Raw genomic sequence first — 20,426 nt, 5'->3', positions numbered from 1 at the left:
CTTGGACATTTTCTCCAGGCTTCTTCCCACTTCTAAATTCCCACATACTTCTAAGTTCTAGAAGGTCCCAAGTTCTAACTCCTATCTTTTCCTGAGTTACTCTGGATTCTCCTCCTCTCTGTCCCACAGAACCCTGGATCCACCCCAAAGTCACAGAATATTAGGACAGGGAGGGGACTAAAGATCTGGAAGCAGCATGGTGCCCTGTAAGAACACTGGCTACAGAGACAGAAGACTTGAGTTCTAATCCCTTCTATATGACCTTAGGCAAGCCATGACTTTGTTTCCCTATTTGCAAAATGAAGCAGCTGGACCTGATCACCTTCCTTCAGTCTGTGATCAGTGAGACTAGATAAACAGACTCAGGAGGAGGAAGTAATGTGTCCAATGTCACACAGCTAATTATGTGGCTAAAGCCCTCCTGAGCCGACTATTCCTCATCATTACTGCTCTTACTTTACGTATGTGTACATATCTTTTTAAACACCTGCATATGTTTATAGCCCCCACATATTATGTATTTATCTGTGTGTATATTGTATCTTCCCAGTAGAAAATAATTTCCTTTGGGAGGAAGGAACTTTTTTTCTTATCCTGACATCCCCAATGTCCACCACAATTTCTAAGCCTTGTGGGTGTTTAATAAATGTTTGATAAACCTTATGTTTATTTTGTAATATTGGATACATAATTCTATTTGATCATGTATCTCCCTCTAGAATGGGAGCGCTTTGAGGATAGGGATTCTTTCAATTTTATTATTTGGCCCAGTGCTGGGTACGTACTAGTTGCTTTCTAGACAGTTGCTGGCTGATTTTTGGACTAAATACATAAGCCTCCTATTTCTCCTTTCCTCTTGCTTCTATCCACTACATAGTAAGACCAGAAAAGAGGCTGAAGTCTGGGTTTTGAAGGCAGGGGATTCTGAAGTCTTCCTAAGAACAGAGTGCCAGATTGCATGAGTGAAAATGAAAATCAGCCTTCTGCTCACGTCTGCCCCAGGGACATACACACTTATACATATTGGTACTAGATCAATCAAGAAATGACTCTGATTTTTGGGATCCCATCAGTCACAGAATGATCCAAAACTTCATCACTGAAATAAAGAGGGTAGGGACCCAAACAAGAGAAAATTATAGGACTGAATTGGTTCATCAGTGAGTCAGGATGAAAAAAAAGGAGTGAATGTGGAGGAGAAAGCCTGGAAGACAACTGAGGGGTTGAGGGGTTGAAGATCATAGTGTGGATGAAAAGTAGAGTTTGATAAGGGAAAGCAAAGGGAGAGGTGGAAGACTAATAGATTATGACCAGGAAAGCAAAGGGAGAGGTGGAAGACCAATAGATTATGACCAATCCCTGATATATAAATATTAGTTCTAATTCCCCTGATATGAGAGCTGGGATTGAGCAAAGAAGGGTAAGCCACGTGTTGAATGCACTGAGAATAGAAAGGGGATAGCTTGGAAGTCTGTAGACAGCGGTCACCCGGATTTGGATTGGGTGGTAGGAATAGCAAGGACCTGAAAAGGAAGAAAAGTTACTGAGTCATGTAGTTAGGGAGAAAACTTGGAAATGGCAATTGGGGAGCAAGAAGTAATCCAACTCCCAAACCTTGACCAGTGAGCCTAAGGGAAGGAGCGAAGGTGCAGCCAGTCCTGCCGAGGGTGCTTGAGAATCTGTCATTAGAGGAGAGCCAGGTTTCAGTAACAGCTAGAACATGGAAGGAATCCCATAGAATGACAGGAAGTTTGTTGGTTGTGGAACAGGCGCTCCAGGGGGCCAAGTGGAAGGGCTGGGTGGTGTTGGGTTGGAACTTGAAGGGGAGGAAGGGAAAAAGGTTGGAATGATGACCTAGAAGGATTCAGACTCACTGGGACACGTAGGGTGATGGCCATTATTGAGCAGAAGGCTTCATTCATCTTCCCTCAGGAGGCCGGACCTTTTTTCACCCAATGGCCCTTCAGATACTTCCCTTCTCCAGGCTTAATGTACCCACATGATCTCTTCCAAATCTCCTTCCTTCTATAAACCTTTATGCATTATTCATGCTTCTGGGTACAAAGACCAGCAGCCTTCCTATGACTCTTGCTATGTGCAGAGCCCCCTGGTGCCAGGGGCCCACAGAGGGGCAAAGGCACTTGACCCTATTTCCAGTGGGGGGACTTTGGAGCTCCCTCTCTCCCTGGAGTAGAGTGCGTTAATCTCCCTGGGGAAGGAGCCAGGGCTGAAAGGCACTTGGCCACGGGGGTGAGAATGGGAGCCCCAGTGGGGCCCCACAGCCTCAGCAGATTGCTATACCCACAAATGGCAGCTTGGTGCCAGTGGGGCTGATGAATGGCATTTAATTATTTTCAAAGGGAAATCGGCGTGCTAATTACAGCTGCCAGCCTCCACTAATGAAGCGCTGCTGCCAACTGGCAGAAATTCTTGGGGGAACTCCATTTGCCTTGTTTTCCCCCTGCCCCACCTTCTCAGGGATCCTAATAATGCACCGACCCGGGAACCTACAGATGGGCAGGTCGGCCAGGAACTTCCCTGGCAGCCAAGGTGAGCCAGAAGGGACTTTCCAGGCACAAAAGGCAACCAGGGAAGGATGCTCGGGGAGAGGAAGTAAACCACATGTATTTGCATAATTCTCCCATCCTTCCTTTTCAGCTATTTTACTGAGGACATTTAAGCACAGAGCTGACCTTGTCAGACAAAAGCCAGAAAGATCTTACCCTCCAAGACTAGGCTACAGACTAACCTTCCCTGTGTGGGGCAGTGGGTAGAGCACCAGCCCTAGATTTGACTTCCAGTCTCAGACACTTAGTAACTGTGTGACCCTAGCCAAATCACCTCACCCCGACTGCTTCCAGAAAAACAAATCTTCCTTATGCAAAGATCTGTTAACAACTCTACAATGTCTTTTCATGTCTAACAAGTGAAATTCAAGCTTTTATTATAAGCTTTACAAATGATTTTCTAAATTTAAATTTAAAGAGGAATTAAAAATTCCTCTTCCTGACATTTAAGGTCCTCCAGTGCAGTGATAGCCTTCCTTTAGAGACTTAAATTGAATTATTCACCTCCATGTCTACTTGGGCTTCAGCCAAACTGGGCAACCTCTCCTCTGAAATGCTATGGATCTGCCTTTTCTCAGGTGAGGTTTCTGGGCCTGGAATTCCTTCTGCCCCTTTCCTCATCCTGTTGAATTCTCTCCCATGCTCTGAAGCTGGATCCTCCATTGCCTCTTTTTTTTTTTTTTTTCCTGAGGCAACTGGGGTTAAGTTAAGCCTAGGGTCATCCAGCTAGGAAGTGTTAAGTGTCTGAGACCAGATTTGAACTCAGGTCCTCCTGACTTTAGGGCTGGTGCTCTATCCACTGCACCATCTGCCCCCACCATTCCCTCTTCCAGAGAGACTTTCTTGATCTCTGTGATCAACAGCAACATTACATCCCATCTAATGCATTTGACCCATCAAGTTGGGTTGCAGCTATGCTTTAGTGCCACAGGGATGATGAAAAATCTCTCAAAGTTTATAAAAAAATTTAAATGTATTAAATAATTAATATATTAAATTTATTTTTTAAAAATTATAAAAATGAATGCTAAAAGTTATCTTTATATGTAATTGGAAAACAATAAAATACTACCAAAAATAAATTATTTATTTATTTGTTCATAGTAGGATGTGATGATCGTGTATTTTAAAATCAGCCCGAGTCAGGAATTCAGGTTAAGGGAAAATCTTCCATCTTTATTCTTGGTGGAGGTGTAGGGGGATGGCGATAGGAATGTGAATGGCCTTGACATGAACCTGGCCAACAGTCTCTCTCTGTCCCTCTCTCCACTCCTCTCTCCCCACCCACCAAAATCGTCCCTATGTCATTTCCTATACAATACATCAGAACTTGCACAAAGAGTGGGCGGGGGCCATTCTTTCTCCAAGCATATATTAATAGAGTGTAGTCCAATTACTATTTAGCCTCATGTGCTTGGGACCTCAGTGCGTCAATTCGAGCTTTAGCCCATTACAGTAGGAACTTAATCACTTCTGTGTTGTACTGTACTGATGGAGGGAACATCCACTGCTCGCCATAGATTAAGAACCATCAGAACTTAAAAGGGACTGATTCCACAATCCTGATCTATAGGTGGAGAAAATAAAGGCTGAGAAGGGCTATTACATGCTCTAAATCATACAATTTTCTAAGGTCAGAATGGAACCCAGGGCTTATCTTCCTGACTATCCCAATCACAGACAGCATTTTATTTAAACTGCAGTCCCTAACAGCCACCAAGTAGATCCCATCTTACCAATGTAAATTTGATTTAGATGGGACAATCACTGAACAAATGAATAAGTAATTATCACTGGTGGTGATTATTGAAGCACTGGTGGTGAATTAATGAATAATGATCACTAGCTGGTGGGCTAGAGCTTTATTGTTATTGCTTCTCCAGTGTCACTCACCCTAAGAGTACTCCACGAAGGACCTAAGAATAAGTAAAGATGACTAAATATGAATCTATTACATGGAAGAAAATTTACACTCAAAAACAGTTTATGATTTTGTCATCACTGCCTTTGTCAATCTGGAGGGAAAAGACTGGGGAAAGGGGGAGAGAGGGGAAGATAAATCTTCCTCAAAACTAAAGCATCAAAATGATTATTAATGGGATTCCCCAATTTAGAACTGGAAGGAATCTCAAATTTACCTTTTTTTTTTTTTTGAGGCAATCAGGGTTAAGTGACTTGCTCAGGGTCTTACCATAGTAACTGTCTGAGGCCAGATTTGAATGCTATTTCTTCTGTGGTCTATCCACTGTGTAACCTAGCTTTTTTTTTTTTTTTTTTTTTAACAAAAATAACAAGGTTTAAGGGACTTGCCCCCATTCACATACTGTAGATACTGTAGGAAGAGGCAGAATCAGGCTTCAAACTGAGCTTCTCTGAGCTAAATCCACTTTTCTTCCTACAGGTCTATGCTCCAAGCTGGCAAACAGTTCCTGGGGAAATTTGGTCATCAGATGAACTCAAGCATTCAAGACCAAACATATCCCTTTCCATTGGCCATATTGGAATGAAAAGAGCCCCTATCTCTCAAAGCTTCAGTTTTATGTTTCCCCAGCTCAGAGAACAATCTATGCTTCCCTGTTCTTAGTCTAGGATGGTAGAAACAACTTCTGAGGGAGCTTGTTCCCTAACCTAGAAATAGGGGCAACAGGAAGAGGGACCCCAAAGGAAAAAGCACGAACATGAAGGCAAGAGTGGCTGGGATGCCAACAAACCTGCTGTGCTTGAGATAAGAGACAACAATGAAATAACATTGCCAGGAACAGGATCAAAATACAAAATGGTGTTTATTGAATCTATTTGGGAAACACAACAAATAGACAACTTGAAAGACTTTGGGCTCATGGGCCCGGACTTTATAGTTGTGTCGGCTGCTGTCAACAATAAGAAAATCCTAGCAAATACACTGGGAGTGGTCCCTCACTCCATAATGGAGGAAATAACAGCCCTATCAGTAAGGACATTCTTGCTACAACTGTGAAGGCTAACCTATCTATAAAACATGAACCAATCTTTAATATACACGGAATGACACATATATAATTTTATATAATATAAAGATATATTATATATAATCACATACATGTACAGATCGAGGGTAAAGTCTCCCAACTGGCTCATGTCCATCAGCAAACAGGATTTGATGGACTGTTTCCTTATGAACACTTTCATACTTAACCTAATGGCTTATGCATTTATTTGATGGCTTCTTTTTTTAATTTTCATTAGGGATTCTTCAAATATCACTGCTATATTTGTGTATATTTTAACAGATCCTTTGCCTCAATCATTAAAAAGAAAATTTTAGCACAATTCTAGGATGCATGCAAATGATTTTTGTTCGATGTGTGAAGGATAGTAGCCATCAGTTAAATATAAACATATCATTCTGTTGAAAATCAGAAGTGTTAACAGAAGCACAACCTATTATTTTTCTAATTTTGAGTGGGCATAGAGCTTAATCAAGACATAGACACAGATTTCACTTTAAAAAAATAACTTTTCTTTGAGTTCTCAAAGATGTCTTTCAGAAAACTTATTTTTCATTGCAGAAGGACAGAAGGAAAAGAAATGACTGACATGAGGGGGCTGGGCTGGATGACCTGAGATCTCTTCATGGCTCACAGTCTAAGAGTCACTAAAAACACAATTTTAAATTGAGCAATTTTTAACAAATACACTTTCTAAATTATCGAACAAAGTTACACAATGAACAAAAAAAGCAAATAAATTACGGCATTTCCTAGATACTATCAGCTGATGACAGAGGTGATGTATTAGGCCTCAAGCTCAGGGGATACTTCCTCCCCTGCTGGTGGTTCTAACCACCTCCCCCAGGGGCCCAGATTTGCTTTTGTCACTATTATTTCTGGGGAAGGGGGAAGTTTTCCACAGACTGACTAATAAGGGAAGACCATGTCATCTGAAGGGGCTTTGGACAGTGGAATACATTTAGAGAAAGGGGAGAAGGCTGGCTGGACTTTACAGGTAATAGTCACCCAATAGGTTTGGATTTAACGATGTAAATAAGATTAATAATGCGGAGTCCACTTCTAAATGGGGAACAATTGCTGGTCCGCTAGTCCAATAAGTTTGGGATCCACCAGAGTTTTTCTCTCATCTGTCTCATTTACTTAGGGAAAAATCATCTTACTCCACAAGGCAAGATGGATCCCATTTCCTCAACACCTCCCCCTGCCCTAGTGGGGAAACTCTCAGGGTAGAAATTTCTTTAGATGCAGATTGGTAATGGGTCTTGAATTACCAATGAAAGGTCAGTGCCCATCATCACAAGACTGGGATGTATCCAAGGTGGGACTTGCACCCAAGCCTTTCAGGGTCCAGAGCCAGCCCTCCATCCACGAGATCTCAGAAGCAGGATTTCTGCCTCCTAAGCTACGACACCACCATACATGTCTCACTTTAGTTTCAAAAGCTGTGGTCCACCAGCCATCACCACGGAAACCTCACCATCCCTAAAATACTCCCCCGGCCCCTAGTTGTGGGGAAGGGAAGGTGTATTCTTTCCAGTTTGAAGACAATAGATGAAAAGTGCGAGATCCTACGTGCAAACCTTCGCAAACAAGAACAAAAACAGCTTTTTATTTTTAATCAAATACACGCAAGTTTAAAAATTCAAGTCAATTCCAGGAATAGTCCAACAGTTGTCAGGCAGTCATTTTCACTCAAAATGGGGTGGGGAGTGGGGGAAGGAGGTCAGTGTCTGAAGTAAGAAGGTAAAGGCCTTGGTTCTCTCTCTTCCACATACACACACACACATGTTCTCTGCATTTGCCAAGGGTTCCAAAGGAGGAACTGCTTGGGTCCCCCAGAGCCTTCCGGGTCACAGCACCTGCTCGGCTGGGTCTGAAATGCTACCCCCACCAATTCCATGCGGTCCCACCTTTGGGGATGATTCCTTGACACGTGAAACACACACACACTAAGATGTTCCGAATTCAAAGCCTTCCCAAGACGCCATCGTTCCCTGGGAATCTTGGGAAATGAGAAGGATCTTCCCGTCTTTCACTGTCCCAGCAGAGAAGGAGCTAAGTAAGCGCTCTCGTTCCTCTTCCTCTGTACATTTGTCATCATCCTTTGCCTCAAAAGCCCCAACGGGAAAAATCACTCCAAGAAAAATGTCCTGGACCAAGCAAACCACCGAGTGCTGGAATAACGGCCCACCCGGCAGCACCGCAGGATTCTCGGTGGAAGAGGCTGCTGGGGAGCCTCCGAACCGGGCCGGACGGGGTTCAGAGGGGTTGGTGGAGGCACTATCTCCAAAGGGAACGGATGGGCCCGGCCTGGAGGACGCTGGGCGCACTTCCAGATCTTCCCTGTAATAAAGCTAAAGGCACGTTCCTTACTGAGCAGGACAGACTTTTTGGTGTCATCTCCGGCTGCTGGGAAACCCTCACCCGGGGATTCTCCTCCTGGGGTCGCGGCTCAGCCCAGAGACGTGCAGCTGAGCTCCTCGTGCTCCTGAACGCCCTCGGCCCCCTCTTCCAGCTCCTCGGGGCCGTCCACGATGTTGGGCTCGCTGGAGCACTGCCGCTGCGGGGGGAAGCTGGGCGGCAGCAGCAGACACTGGTCCCCGTGGTCGGGCTCCTCCCCCAGGCCCGAGTGCATCATGGTGGCCATGGCCAGCAGCTGGATGTCCGAGTGGGCGTTGGCCACCGTGTGGCGGCGGATGCTGCCGCACTTCTCCAGGTAGGCCTCCCCCTCTTGTTCCGTCAGGGGGGTCAAGGCCATCTCGTGCAGAGGGCGGGGGCTCCCGGCCGCCTGCGAGTAGCTCAGGACGGTCACCTTGGGGCGGGATCGGGAATGGCGCCGGGCTGTGGGAGAGAAAAGAGAAGGTCATACGCTCCCCGGGGCAGGAGTGCGCTCTCTGGACCTCTACGTGTTTCTAGGGTCTGGTAGAGTGCTGGCACACAGCAGGTGCTTAATAAGTGTTTGGGGAACCGCTGCTGAGCTAAAGAACCCCCCATGTCAGAGGACGTGGAATCCAGGAGAGAACCCGAGGCTCCAGAGTCCACTCTATGATCCTGTCACTGCCATCCCTGCAGGAAACGTGACTCAGTGCAATGATCTAAAATGTATATGTACACGTAGAGATGCCTCCTGTGTACGTGTAATGTAATGTAGAACCCACCTACAATGTGTACATGTAAGTATATATAGATACCCACATACAGTGTGTACATGTAAGAATAATGTATATAGATACTTATATACAATGTAGACAGGTAAGTATATACTTACATACAATGTAGACATGTAAGAATGAATAATGTATATACTTATATACAATGTGGACATGTAAGTATATACTTACCCACATACAATGTATTCATGTAAGAATAATGTATATAGATACTTATATACAATGTGTACATGGAAAAATGAATAATGTATATACTTATATACAATGTAGACATGTAAGTATATGCTTACCCACATACAATGTATACATGTAAGAATAAATAATGTATATAGATACTTATATACAATGTAGGCATGTCAGTATATGCTTACCCACATACAATGTATACATGTAAGAATAAATAATGTATATAGATACTTATATACAATGTAGACATGTCAGTATATACTTACCCACATACAATGTATACATGTAAGAATAATGTATATAGATGTAAGAATGAATAATGTATATACTTATATACAATGTAGACATGTAAGTATATAGATACTCATATGCAATGTATACATGTAAGAATAATGTATATAGATACTTATATACAATGTAGACATGTAAGTATATGCTTACCCACATACAATGTATACATGTAAGAATAAATAATGTATATAGATACTTATATACAATGTAGACATGTCAGTATATACTTACCCACATACAATGTGTATTCGTAAGTGCAGATGTGTGTGTATATGTGTGTGTACACATACACAATGTATGTGTATAAATGTATATAACCCACATATATAATATATACACATTGTAATGTGTATGTGCAAATGTATATCATGTATATAGGCACACACAATGTGTGTCTCTACATACACACACATATGTATATACCCACATATAATGTATGTGTATAAATGTATATAGATACCCACATACAATGTATACATGTACATATGTACAAAACACATGATGTCTCTATGCATATAATATATACAGTACAATCTATATATGCAAATTTATCTGTAGAAGACCACATCTATGGTGTATACATGTAGATGTACATTATATATACATACATACACATACGATGTGCATGTGTAAATTTTACATATACATGCACAACCTATATGCAAATATATACATATATAGAGATGCACACGTATACAGTGTATATATGCAAACTTATTTATACACATATACAATGTATACAAATGTGTACAGCCAAATACAATGTATATGTGTAAATGTATATAGACACACATGTAGTGTATATGTATAAATGTTTATGATGCATATAAATACAAATATAGTATATATATGAAAATGTATATATAGTCACACATGCAATGATATATGTACATGTATACACATAATATATGTGTATAATGTATGTGGACACATGCATGTGCACTGTATATGCACACATTTACAATATAAATAATATATATGGATACACACATAAAATACATATATGTAAATGTATACAGATACATACATACATTGTATATATGTCCAAAGCAATCCCAATAGACTTTGGACAGAAAATGCCATCTGCATCCAGTAAAAGAACTAAGGAGACTGAATGTAAATCCACTCATGCTATGTTCACTTCTTTTTTCCTGTTTTGTTTTGTTTTTTTAAATCTCTCTCATGGTTTTTCCCTTTTACTCTGATTTTTCTTCCCCAACATGATTCATAAAACTATGTGTATTGAAAACAAATAAACTTACTGGGAAAAAACGCATATTGTAAGTATATATAGACACACACCATGTATATATATACATGCATATACACTTACATACAATGTATATATGTATTTGTATATAATGTATATCGATACACATATCACATATATAATATATAGGTATAATGATTACAATAGTAATAATAGCTAACATTTATATAATACCCATTACATATAAAATGCTTCATAAATATTATCTCATTTGTTTTTCTTAAAAACCCTGGAAGAATGGTACTATTAGTCCAATTTTATATAAGAGAAACTGAGGCGGATTAATTGACTTGCCCAGAGTCACACAACTAGTTAGAATTTGAGGCTTGATTTGAATTAAGGTCTTAGCTTCAGGGCCGCTGATCCACTCACTGCACCTGCTCATGAAAGAGAAGTGATTCCCAGCTTTGGAATTTGGATCTGAGTTCAGATCCTGCCTTTGTCCATTCTGTTACAATCTGTGTGAAAGCCACTTCCCCACTTTAAATCTAATTCCCTCTGCCCCTTTCTCAGCTCAGTAAGACATGAATTTTGCAAGACCCCGAATCATTACTAGGTGTAAAATGAAGGTATCCATCAAAAATTAGCCGAGAAAGGGCTTTTCCAAAGTGCTCTGTGGGAGATCTGCTCTAAAGTCAGGCCCTCCAAAGATAGGGAGACAGCTCTATTCTCCCCCAGCCCTAGACCTTGGGCATCCATGGGACTTTCCTCTATCACTATGGCCTAACAATAGCTGGAAACCATAAAGCAGCAGCTTCTCTCCATTCTGGCCACTGCTGGAGACCTATCTAACTCTGATCAAGGAACCTTTTCTCCCCTCCTCTCAGTTTTCCAGCACACACTTCTCTCTGGCCACTCTGAAGTTTCCCGGGAGATCAGTATTTCTCAAAGCTCCCTGTGGCTCACAAAGCTCTCTACTTACCAAGAGCTCAGTAAATGACTTTCTTCCTCGCTCACGGAACTAAGAAATCCTACGCCAAGGGTGAGTTGTACTCTCAGTCTGGAAGGAGGCAGATGCCATCCCCATGGAGGCTGTGGGCAATCTATGGGCAAGTCTGTGTTTAATTTCTGAGGATCTCAATTTCCTCATCACTAAAATGGATTAAATGGTCTCTGAACTTTCTAGCTTTATCTAGATCTAGGACCCTTTGAATCAGAGGTAAGCACTCACCCCAACAAGCCTTTTGTTATCAATGTTGGCTAAATTTCATTCACCCTAAATTTGGTGACCTGAAGCAAGACTCTGAATACTCTGCCCTAGTTTTAGATCCACTTTCTGGGATACTTCATTTGACTAGGATGCTACAGAGGCTCTGGGTGAGAAATCCCACCGTGGCATGCCCTTTGTAGAAACCAGCCATTGGTGTTCTGTTTTCCAATGGAAAAACCACAGTGTTGGCCGTAAACTGCTCTGTACAATCCAGAGCCATTGGCAGTGAGTCAGTGGACAGAGGCAGTGAGATCCTTGCCATCTCATCTGCTGTTCCTCCCACTACTATTGGGTGTTCCATGGTAGGGGGTGGTCCTGGCCATTGTCCACCCTTCTAAACCCCAAATAACCTTTCATACCAGCACAGTGCCTTTCAAAGAGCTGAGGATCCCATTACTCTCTGAGGCTTGGGATCCATCTCATGGGAGGGCAGGTTTCCTACCCAATTGCACCAACTCCATTTTTCAGCTCCTATTCCCACTGGGACAGAAAATGTGCACATGCAGTTTCACAATATAAAAAACTGATTCTAGAGTCAAAAACGACTTGGATTCAAATCCTGCCTAAAAGGCTTACTCCTTGTGTGACTGCAAGCAAATCACTGAACATTTTTTTCTTAATTATATTTTACTTTTTTTCAGTTACACATATAGTTTTTGACATTTATCTTTGTAAGATTTTGAGTTTCCGATTTTCCTTCCTCCTCTCTTTTTCCCCCTCCTCAAGACAGCAAGAAATCTGATAGAGATTATACATGTACAATCATATTAAACATATTTCCACATTAGTCATTTTATGAAAGAATCAGAAAAAAGGGGAAAAACCATGAGAAAGAAAAAAAAATAAGTGAAAATAGGACGTAGCAATCTACATTCAGAGTCCATAGTTCTTTCTCTGGTTATGGATAACATTTTCCATCACAAGTCCCTTAGAATTGCCATGGATCATTGTATTGCTGAGAAGAGCTACGTCTATCATAATTGATCATCGCACAGTCTTGCTGCTACTGTGCACAATGTATTCCTGGCTCTAATTGCTTCACTCAGCATCAGTTCATGTAAATCTTTCCAGGCCTTTCTATAATCAGCTTGTTCATTATTTTTTAGAGAAAATAATATTTCAGTAAGAAATGACCAGCAGGATGATTTCAGAAAGGCCTGGGGAGACTTGCATGAACTGATACTGAGTAAAATGAGCAAGACCAGGAGCTCGTTATATACTTCAACAACAATATTATATGATGATCAATTCTGATGGAAGTGGCTTTCTTCAACAATGAAATCAGTTCCATTGGTTCAATAATGAAGAGAACCAGATACACTCAGTGAAAGAACTCTGGGAAATGAGTATGAACCATAACATAGCATTTCCACTCCCTCTGTTTTTGGTCCACTTGCATTTTTGATTTTCTTCTCAGGTTATTTTTACCTTATTTCTAAGTCTGATTTTTCTTGTGCAGCAAAATAATGGTATGGATATGTATACATATATTGTATTTAACATATACTTTAACATATTTAACCTGCCATCTGGGGGAGAGAGTGGGGGAAAGGAGGGGAAAAGTTGGAACAGAAGGTTTTGCAAGGATCAATGCTGAAACATTACCCATGCATATATCTTATAAATAAAAAGCTATAAAAAAGAAAATAATATTCCATTACTTTCATATACAACAACTTATTCAGCCATTCCCCAGTTGACAGGCATCCCTCAATTTCCAATTCTTTGCCATCACAAAAAACAGCTGCTGTCAATATTTTCGTTCATGTGGATCCTTTCCCTTTTTCTCTGATCTCTTTTGTGGTATTATTGCTGGTTCAAAGGATATATAGTTTTATAGCCCTTTGGGTATAATTTCAAATTGCTTTCCAGAATTGTTGGATCAGTTCACAACTCCACCAACCATGCAGTAGTGTTCCAATTTTTCCACATCTTCTCCAACATATATCATTTCCCTTTTCTATATTAGCTAATATGTTATATCCATCCATCCAAAAATGTTAATTTGCATTTCTCTAATCAATAGCAAATCACTGAACTTTAAACACAATGTTCCATGTCTCATGCATAGAATACTCTACCCCCTTACCTAGGACTAACAGCTACCCTAGCTTCCTGGGATAACCCATCCCCTTTTGGACAGTTCCAAATGGAAAGCTGTTTATCCTTAAGTCAAACTCAACTCTTATCTCTCTGCAACATCCATGATCCTTGTCCTGCACTCTGGAGCTAAGAAGTTGAAACTCTTCCCCATGTGACAGGATTCAAAATATTTCAGGCAAAACACCACGATTTTGATCAGTGGGTCCTCAGTCCCTTCATCCTCCTGGCTGCCCTCCTATGGACACCTTCCAGTTTAGGAATGAATGTTCTTCCTATCTCATGGCACCCAGAACCAAGCACAATACTCCACACCAGAGCAGAGTCCAACACATTTTCCCTAGTATATAGAGCTAAGGATTTGAGGATCAGAGGAACCTGGCTTTGAGGAATCCTGCCTCTGACACTTACTGGCTGTGTATAGCTAGGTCTTAGGAGCATCACCTATGAAAAGGAGCAGGGGAACATGAGGGCTTCTAACAAATCTCCCAGCTCAAGGTCTCCAGGCTCGTGATATGCCGCCGGCCACAGAGGCAGCCTACGCTTCTAGCTCCTATCACACTACTGACTCATGCTGAGCTTGCAAGTTCAAAAAACAAAAAAACATCTCAGCTCTTCCTCAGGCCAGCTGCTGACTAACCACATCTCTGCATCTTGCACTTGTGAGGTTGCTTATTTTTTTCCTAAACCTAAAATTTGCATGTAGCATCATCAAATTTCATCTTGAGCGCAGCCCAGCATTTTAGCCCATCAAGTGCTTTGTGCATACTGTCTCTGGCATGGAAGGAGGGAGTGGGCCGGGACCAAACCCCCTTCCTTCTCTTCCAGCCTCTGGGAAGAACAAGCCCTAATGTGAATATAACCCAAATTTTGTCTCTTCCCTGTCAGAGACCCTCCTGACCCTTTCAGGTAATACTGACTGTTTGTCATCTACTTATGGGCAAATGTAACCCAAGTTTTTGTCTCCCTTTTCAGGTTACATTGACTATCTCTGATCTATTTAAGGGCACTCAACAGTGATGGGGTGCTACAGGCCCCTGCTTAGAGAGGGGATGATCTACACTGGTTGCTGTGTGAGAGAACAGGACACATCTCAAGCTGTGGAATCATCAGAGATGACCGAGTCATCCTCTCTCTTCCCACTTCCCACATTAAAGAGCAAAAGTCAGAAAGCTGGAAAAATTTAGTTATTGCCCCAAATCAACACTGGTAGTATGGGGCAATCTAAATTTAAATTCAGGACCTCGGAACCCAAAATACACCCATAGTATCTCCTTAAGAAGAATCCTTAATGTACTTCAAAGCTTCTTCCAAATCATCTTCGGCAATAAAGCCCTTTTTGATTACCCCTGCTAATTAACTTGATTTATATGTTTAATTTGTAATATAAATATGTGTATATTTAATTTCTAAACATACCTAGGTAATTAGTAGGACTAGAGAGAGGCATTAAGAAATATACTAATACAGGGCAGCTAGGTGGCACAGTGGATAGACCCTTGAAGTCAGGAGGACCTGGGTTCAAATTTGACCTCTGATACTTCATAGCTGTGTGACCCTGGGCAAGTCACTTAACCCCAATTGTCTTAGCTATATATATATATATATATATATATATATATATATATATATACTAATATGTAGAAAATATTTAGGAATTAAATATATAATTATATATATATATACACACACACATATATATATATATGTATATATACATATATATATATATATATATATATATTCTTTTATGTATGTATCCTTGACAGAACATAAGCTCTTTAAGGATAGGGATTTTTTTTGGGGGGGGGGATGGTCTTTGAATCTTGTGTGGGAGATAGAATTCTGGAGTTTGAACTCAGGAAGTCCTGAGTTCAAATCCAGTTTCAGACACCTATTAGCTGTATGATCCTGGTCAAGCCACTTAGCTTTTGTTCGTTCTGTGAAAAGGGGGAGGGGGACATGAGGGCTTATCTGTAGAATGGGTCTAATAATGGCATCTACCTCCCAGGTTTGTTGTGTTGATCAAATGAGATAATAATTTTACAGGGCTGGCACACAGTAGGCACTATATAATGTTAGCTAGCGATTAAACCTATTATCTGGGCTTGTTTCTGGACTTAATCATTAAAGTCCCTTCCAGTTCTAGACTTATGATCCCAGAATCCCAACAATTACTTAATATTTAAGTGACTGATTGGTCCAGCAGGCTAAAACTTTGCTGTTCAGTCAGATTTCATAGAGGAAAGATGTTATATAAATGTGATTAATTATTGTTTCTTTTATTATCATCATCAGATTATAGGTTTAGAGATGGAAAGGGACCTTAGGGACCAATGGCCTCATCTTAAAGCTGAAGTAACTAAGTCTGAGAGCCACAGCCACTGCCACCATCATCTTGGTGTTGGCTCCTATTTTTCCCAAGTGTTATTTGGGTCTATACTACCTTGTAATTTTGCTTTTTTTGTTGTTTTCTTTCTTTTCTTTTCTCTTTCTTCCTTCTTTTCTCTCCTTTCTTTTTTCTTTTTTTCCTCTCTGCCTTTCTGGACCTCTTGGTCCTTTATAAACAAAAATCCAGCTCATGTGGATGAGGTGGAATGAAGGGAGGCCCTGAGCCAGACCTGGACAACAGAGCTCCCACTGGAATCGCACATATTTCTGCCCTCCCCTTCTTCCTCTTCTCTGCGACAAGAACAAGGCAACTGGGATGCTGCAGGAGAGACAGGGCCGAGCAGCCCCCTGAACAAGCATCCGTCCCAGAAGGGCCTGTGGGCACCCTGGCCATTGGCCCGAGTGGGCTGCTGCCATCTCTGCTCGCTCCTACCTGCCTCCAGGCCACTTCTCACTCCTTTCCCACGGGCCTCCCTGCAGCCCTCCCACACCAGATGCCCCGCTGAGTTTGGGAATTAATTACACTACACTGGAGCCAAAATTCCAGTGCCTTTGAAAGGCCCGGAGAAGAGGGAGCACTCTGCTCTGCCGGCTCCAAGGATAGGTTCCACATTCCCTTTGTGGGGGCCTCCCGGTTCCCAGGCCTTTGATCTCCCAGCCTCAATGGTTCCTCTCGGCAGGGCCGGGCTGGGGACAATGCCGCCATTGTCGGGCCTCTCACCAATCCCATAGTGGGGCATTCCTTTCCAGTCACGATTTCTGGTAGGTAGAGACAAATAGGCTGCTTGTCATGTAAAAAAAATGTCACCATATCTGGATGGAGCTGCTATTATCTAAAAGAAAAATACCCAGCCGGCCATCAGGACAGACAATGGAGGGCAAGTGGTCCATGGCGCTTTTGTGAAGGAGAAGTGGAGCTTGGGGCACTCGGGTTTGTGGGTCGGAGAGAGCCAGAGTTTCACAGATTTCAGGATGCCTCAGAGAAATGTTTTTTTCTCTTCTCCCCAGTTTTAAAATGGAAAGAACTACCTTTGGACTGCTTTCCTGACTCCATCACTCACAATCTGTGGGGTTTGGGCACATCAATTTCCTTCTCTCCATGACTCTATTTCCTCTTCTGTAAAATAAGAGACTTGGACTGCATGCTTTCTCAAGCTCCACAGCTGGTCAATGGCCTCCTTTCTTCTCTACCCTGCTCCCCCAGGGCGGAGGACACACACGTTGCCACCCTGCCCAGCAGGGCTTACTGAATCCCTTTGAAGTCCTTAGGTCTCACTTCAAACTGGGCCCTGAGCCACTGGCAAGGGGAAGGCCTCCACAGGTCAAAAAGACAGAGCCAGAGAGATCTTGCAGACTACCTATTCCAGGCCCCACATTTGACAGATGGGGAAACTGAGACCCACTAAGGTTTTACTGATTTGCTTCAAGTTGGGTCTACTACACAAGGCTGGTCAGTGCAATCTCCATCCTTTGCTGAAATGGAAATTGATTTGGATCTGGAACTTAGCAGAACCAGCTCTTCAAAGTGAGGCTCTTGAGAATTAAGTCCTTTCCTCTGCTCTTATACGGTACTCAAAATACAGGGATCCCATCCACAAGGAAAGTATGACAACAAATGTCAGGAGGACCTCTGCTGCTGGCTGGGGCATTCATTGAGCTTTGGCCTTAGAGTCAGGAAAATCTGAGTTGTAATCCTGCCTCAGTCACTAACTAGAAGGCACTTAAACTCCATCTGCCTTAGTTTTGTCAGCTGTAAAATGGGGATCATAACAGCATCTATCTTATAGGGTTGCTGCAAGATCTGATGCGAGACAACATTTATCAAGTGCTTTGTAAACCACAAAGCATCATGTAAATGCTAATTATTATTACTAATAATAATAATTAGCAGTAATTAGTACAAATTGGTAAAATGGTTGTTGTACTTTTTTCACTGAAGGCCCTTTATTCTTATTATAGTGACTTCTTATTTTTTAAGAAATAGATTTTTAATATAATGTTTTCTTTTTATGTTGCTGACATCATCCCCCTTTTGCCACCTCCTCTTCCATCCTTCTAGAGGAATTTTTTCATTGCCTTCTAAGCTAGAGCTTCTTAACCTCAGATCCATGAGTTCTCTTAAAATATTTATTTATTTAATACAAAATAGGAAAAAATACCATTTCTGAGTCCCCAGTGTCGCCTTTATAAAAAGAAAGGGGCAGGGCAACTAGGTGGTACAGTGGATAGAGCCCCAACCATGAAGTCAGAAGAACTTGAGTTCAAATTTGACCTCAGACACACTTCCTAGCTGTGTGACCCTGGGCAAGTTGCTTAATCCCAATTACCTCAAAAAAAGGGGGGGTCAGACTCAATGGCCCATAAAGACCCTTTGAGTTTTAGATAGAAAGCCCGGTTTTAAGGACTATTAACATCCTCCTCTCTGAGTCCTTCACTCACAAGAGATGGAAATAGGCTCCAGTCTTTCCTAATCACTACACCTGGTACAATGAGTTACTATCAGTGTTTATATTCAAGCCTACTTTTATTGAATACCACAGGATAACAGAAATAGAGCTGGAGAGAGGAAAATGGGAGGCCCCCCACCAAAGTGAGGTGATCTGGCATAATCCACACAATGTTACACAGCAGATTATAGGAGAGAATTCTAAATATAAAGTAATACATTTCCATCTTGAGAAAATTTATATAATAAATACTATACATTATGTTCAGATCTATCCTCCTTTGCTTTCCTGTTTTGTGCCATGCAATTTTTTTTATTTGCCAGTTTTAAAAATTGATAACTATTTCAAAATAATTTCCTTTGTAATTATATGTATTTTATTTCATTCATTTAAAATGATGACTGCAAGAAGACATCTAGAGGCTTCAACAGACCACTTAAGGATTCCATGCCCTAAAACAATGTTAAATGGCCTCTTGTCCATCTCACTCAAATGATGGAGAAATCCCTGCCTGTGCTCAGTTTACTAAAGCTACACAGGTGTTGTGACCACTGCCCACCACGGACGTCTCTCTGGAAACCCACATTTCCCAGCCGGGCCGGACTGGTAATAACAAACCCTTGGCCAGCCCCCATGGCGGTTGGTTGGTCCTGCCAACAAAGTGTCCAGGCTGGATTTTAAAGAGACAGAAAAGTTACTCTCTTGAAGTGGCTGGCTGGGCCGGACTGACTGCCCCAAGAAGCCCGGGCCAGCATCCTTTCATCTGTGGTCAAGGAGGTGTCTCCTGAGGAAGATGAACAATGGCAGTTCTGCCCACCTGCGATAAAAGAGGCCCCAAGAAAGGACAAGAACGTGCTGGGCAGAGACGGCTTTCCCCTTTGCCACCCTGCCCACCCAGCCACACCCACTGCTCTGGGGCTTCTGAGTATGGACCTGGAAACACAGAAAGCACATTCAAAATCCCACCTCCTTTCCTCACGATCTGTGCAGCTTTAAGCAAGTGATTTCATCTCTCCGAGTCTCTGGGGTCCTCCTTTATAAAAAAGAAGGTGTTGGAGTCAATGGCCCAGAAGGACCCTTCAAGGTTCAGATAGATAGCCCGGTTTTAGGGACGGCTAACATCCTCCTAGCTGGAAACAGGCTCCACCACTTCCTAACCACAGCCTGGTACAATGTTCATATTCAAACCTACTCTCATTGGATCCACAGATTTAGAGTGGAGAGAGGAAAACGGAGGATCCCCCCCAAAGTGAGGTGACCTGACAAAATCCACAAACCTGGATGCCAACCCCCATCTTCAGACTCCAAATCCAGTGCTCTGTGCCAGATTTTAAAGGGAGTTTTCAAGGTTTTAAATCCAGTCCGGGCACTTTGTTGACAGGACCAAACAACTACCAACCTGGGCTGGCCAAGGGCTTTTAATATTGGTCCAGCCAGGCTCTCTGGGTTTCCAGAGAGATGCCCGTGGTGGGCAGTGGTCACGACACCTGGATAGCTTTAGTAGACTGGGCACAGGGAGGGATTTCTCCATCATCTGAGTGTAGCTAAGACAAGAGGCCTTTTAGAACAGGGCTCCTTCACATTGTTTTGTGACATGTCTATCAAAACCTATGGATGCCTTCTTGCAGTAATCATCTTAAATGACAGCCACAGGGTCTCCCCAGAAGTCATCTGAGCCAGATGGGGCCTGAGCAGGAATTCCTTTAACTACATCCCCGACATCAGGTGATCCAGCCCCTTCTAGAAGAATTCCATGGAGGGGAGGCCCACTTTGGGGCAGCACTAAGTGTTTCCTTACGTAGAA

The 20,426-nt window shown here is 42.2% G+C and overlaps 1 protein-coding gene across 7 annotated transcripts in view; it reads right to left on the bottom strand.

Moving 5' to 3' along the window:
- Window positions 1–5,331: 5,331 nt before the first annotated feature.
- PRR5L (proline rich 5 like) overlaps window positions 5,332–20,426 on the bottom strand; it is a 135,775-nt gene continuing 120,680 nt past the window's right edge. For 6 of the 7 annotated variants that reach the window (XM_031942658.1, XM_031942656.1, XM_031942657.1 and 3 more), the window contains one exon: window positions 5,332–8,398. In XM_031942658.1, coding sequence (XP_031798518.1) covers window positions 8,010–8,398 — 389 coding nt within the window. In that variant the 3' untranslated portion in view covers window positions 5,332–8,009. The remainder of the gene's footprint in view (window positions 8,399–20,426) is intronic. The other variant, XM_031942660.1, reaches the window with a different exon arrangement.

This window comes from Sarcophilus harrisii, chromosome 6, assembly GCF_902635505.1.
Source record: "Sarcophilus harrisii chromosome 6, mSarHar1.11, whole genome shotgun sequence".
NCBI classification, from domain to species: Eukaryota; Metazoa; Chordata; class Mammalia; order Dasyuromorphia; family Dasyuridae; genus Sarcophilus; species Sarcophilus harrisii.
This window is presented reverse-complemented; position numbering and strand designations above follow the sequence as displayed.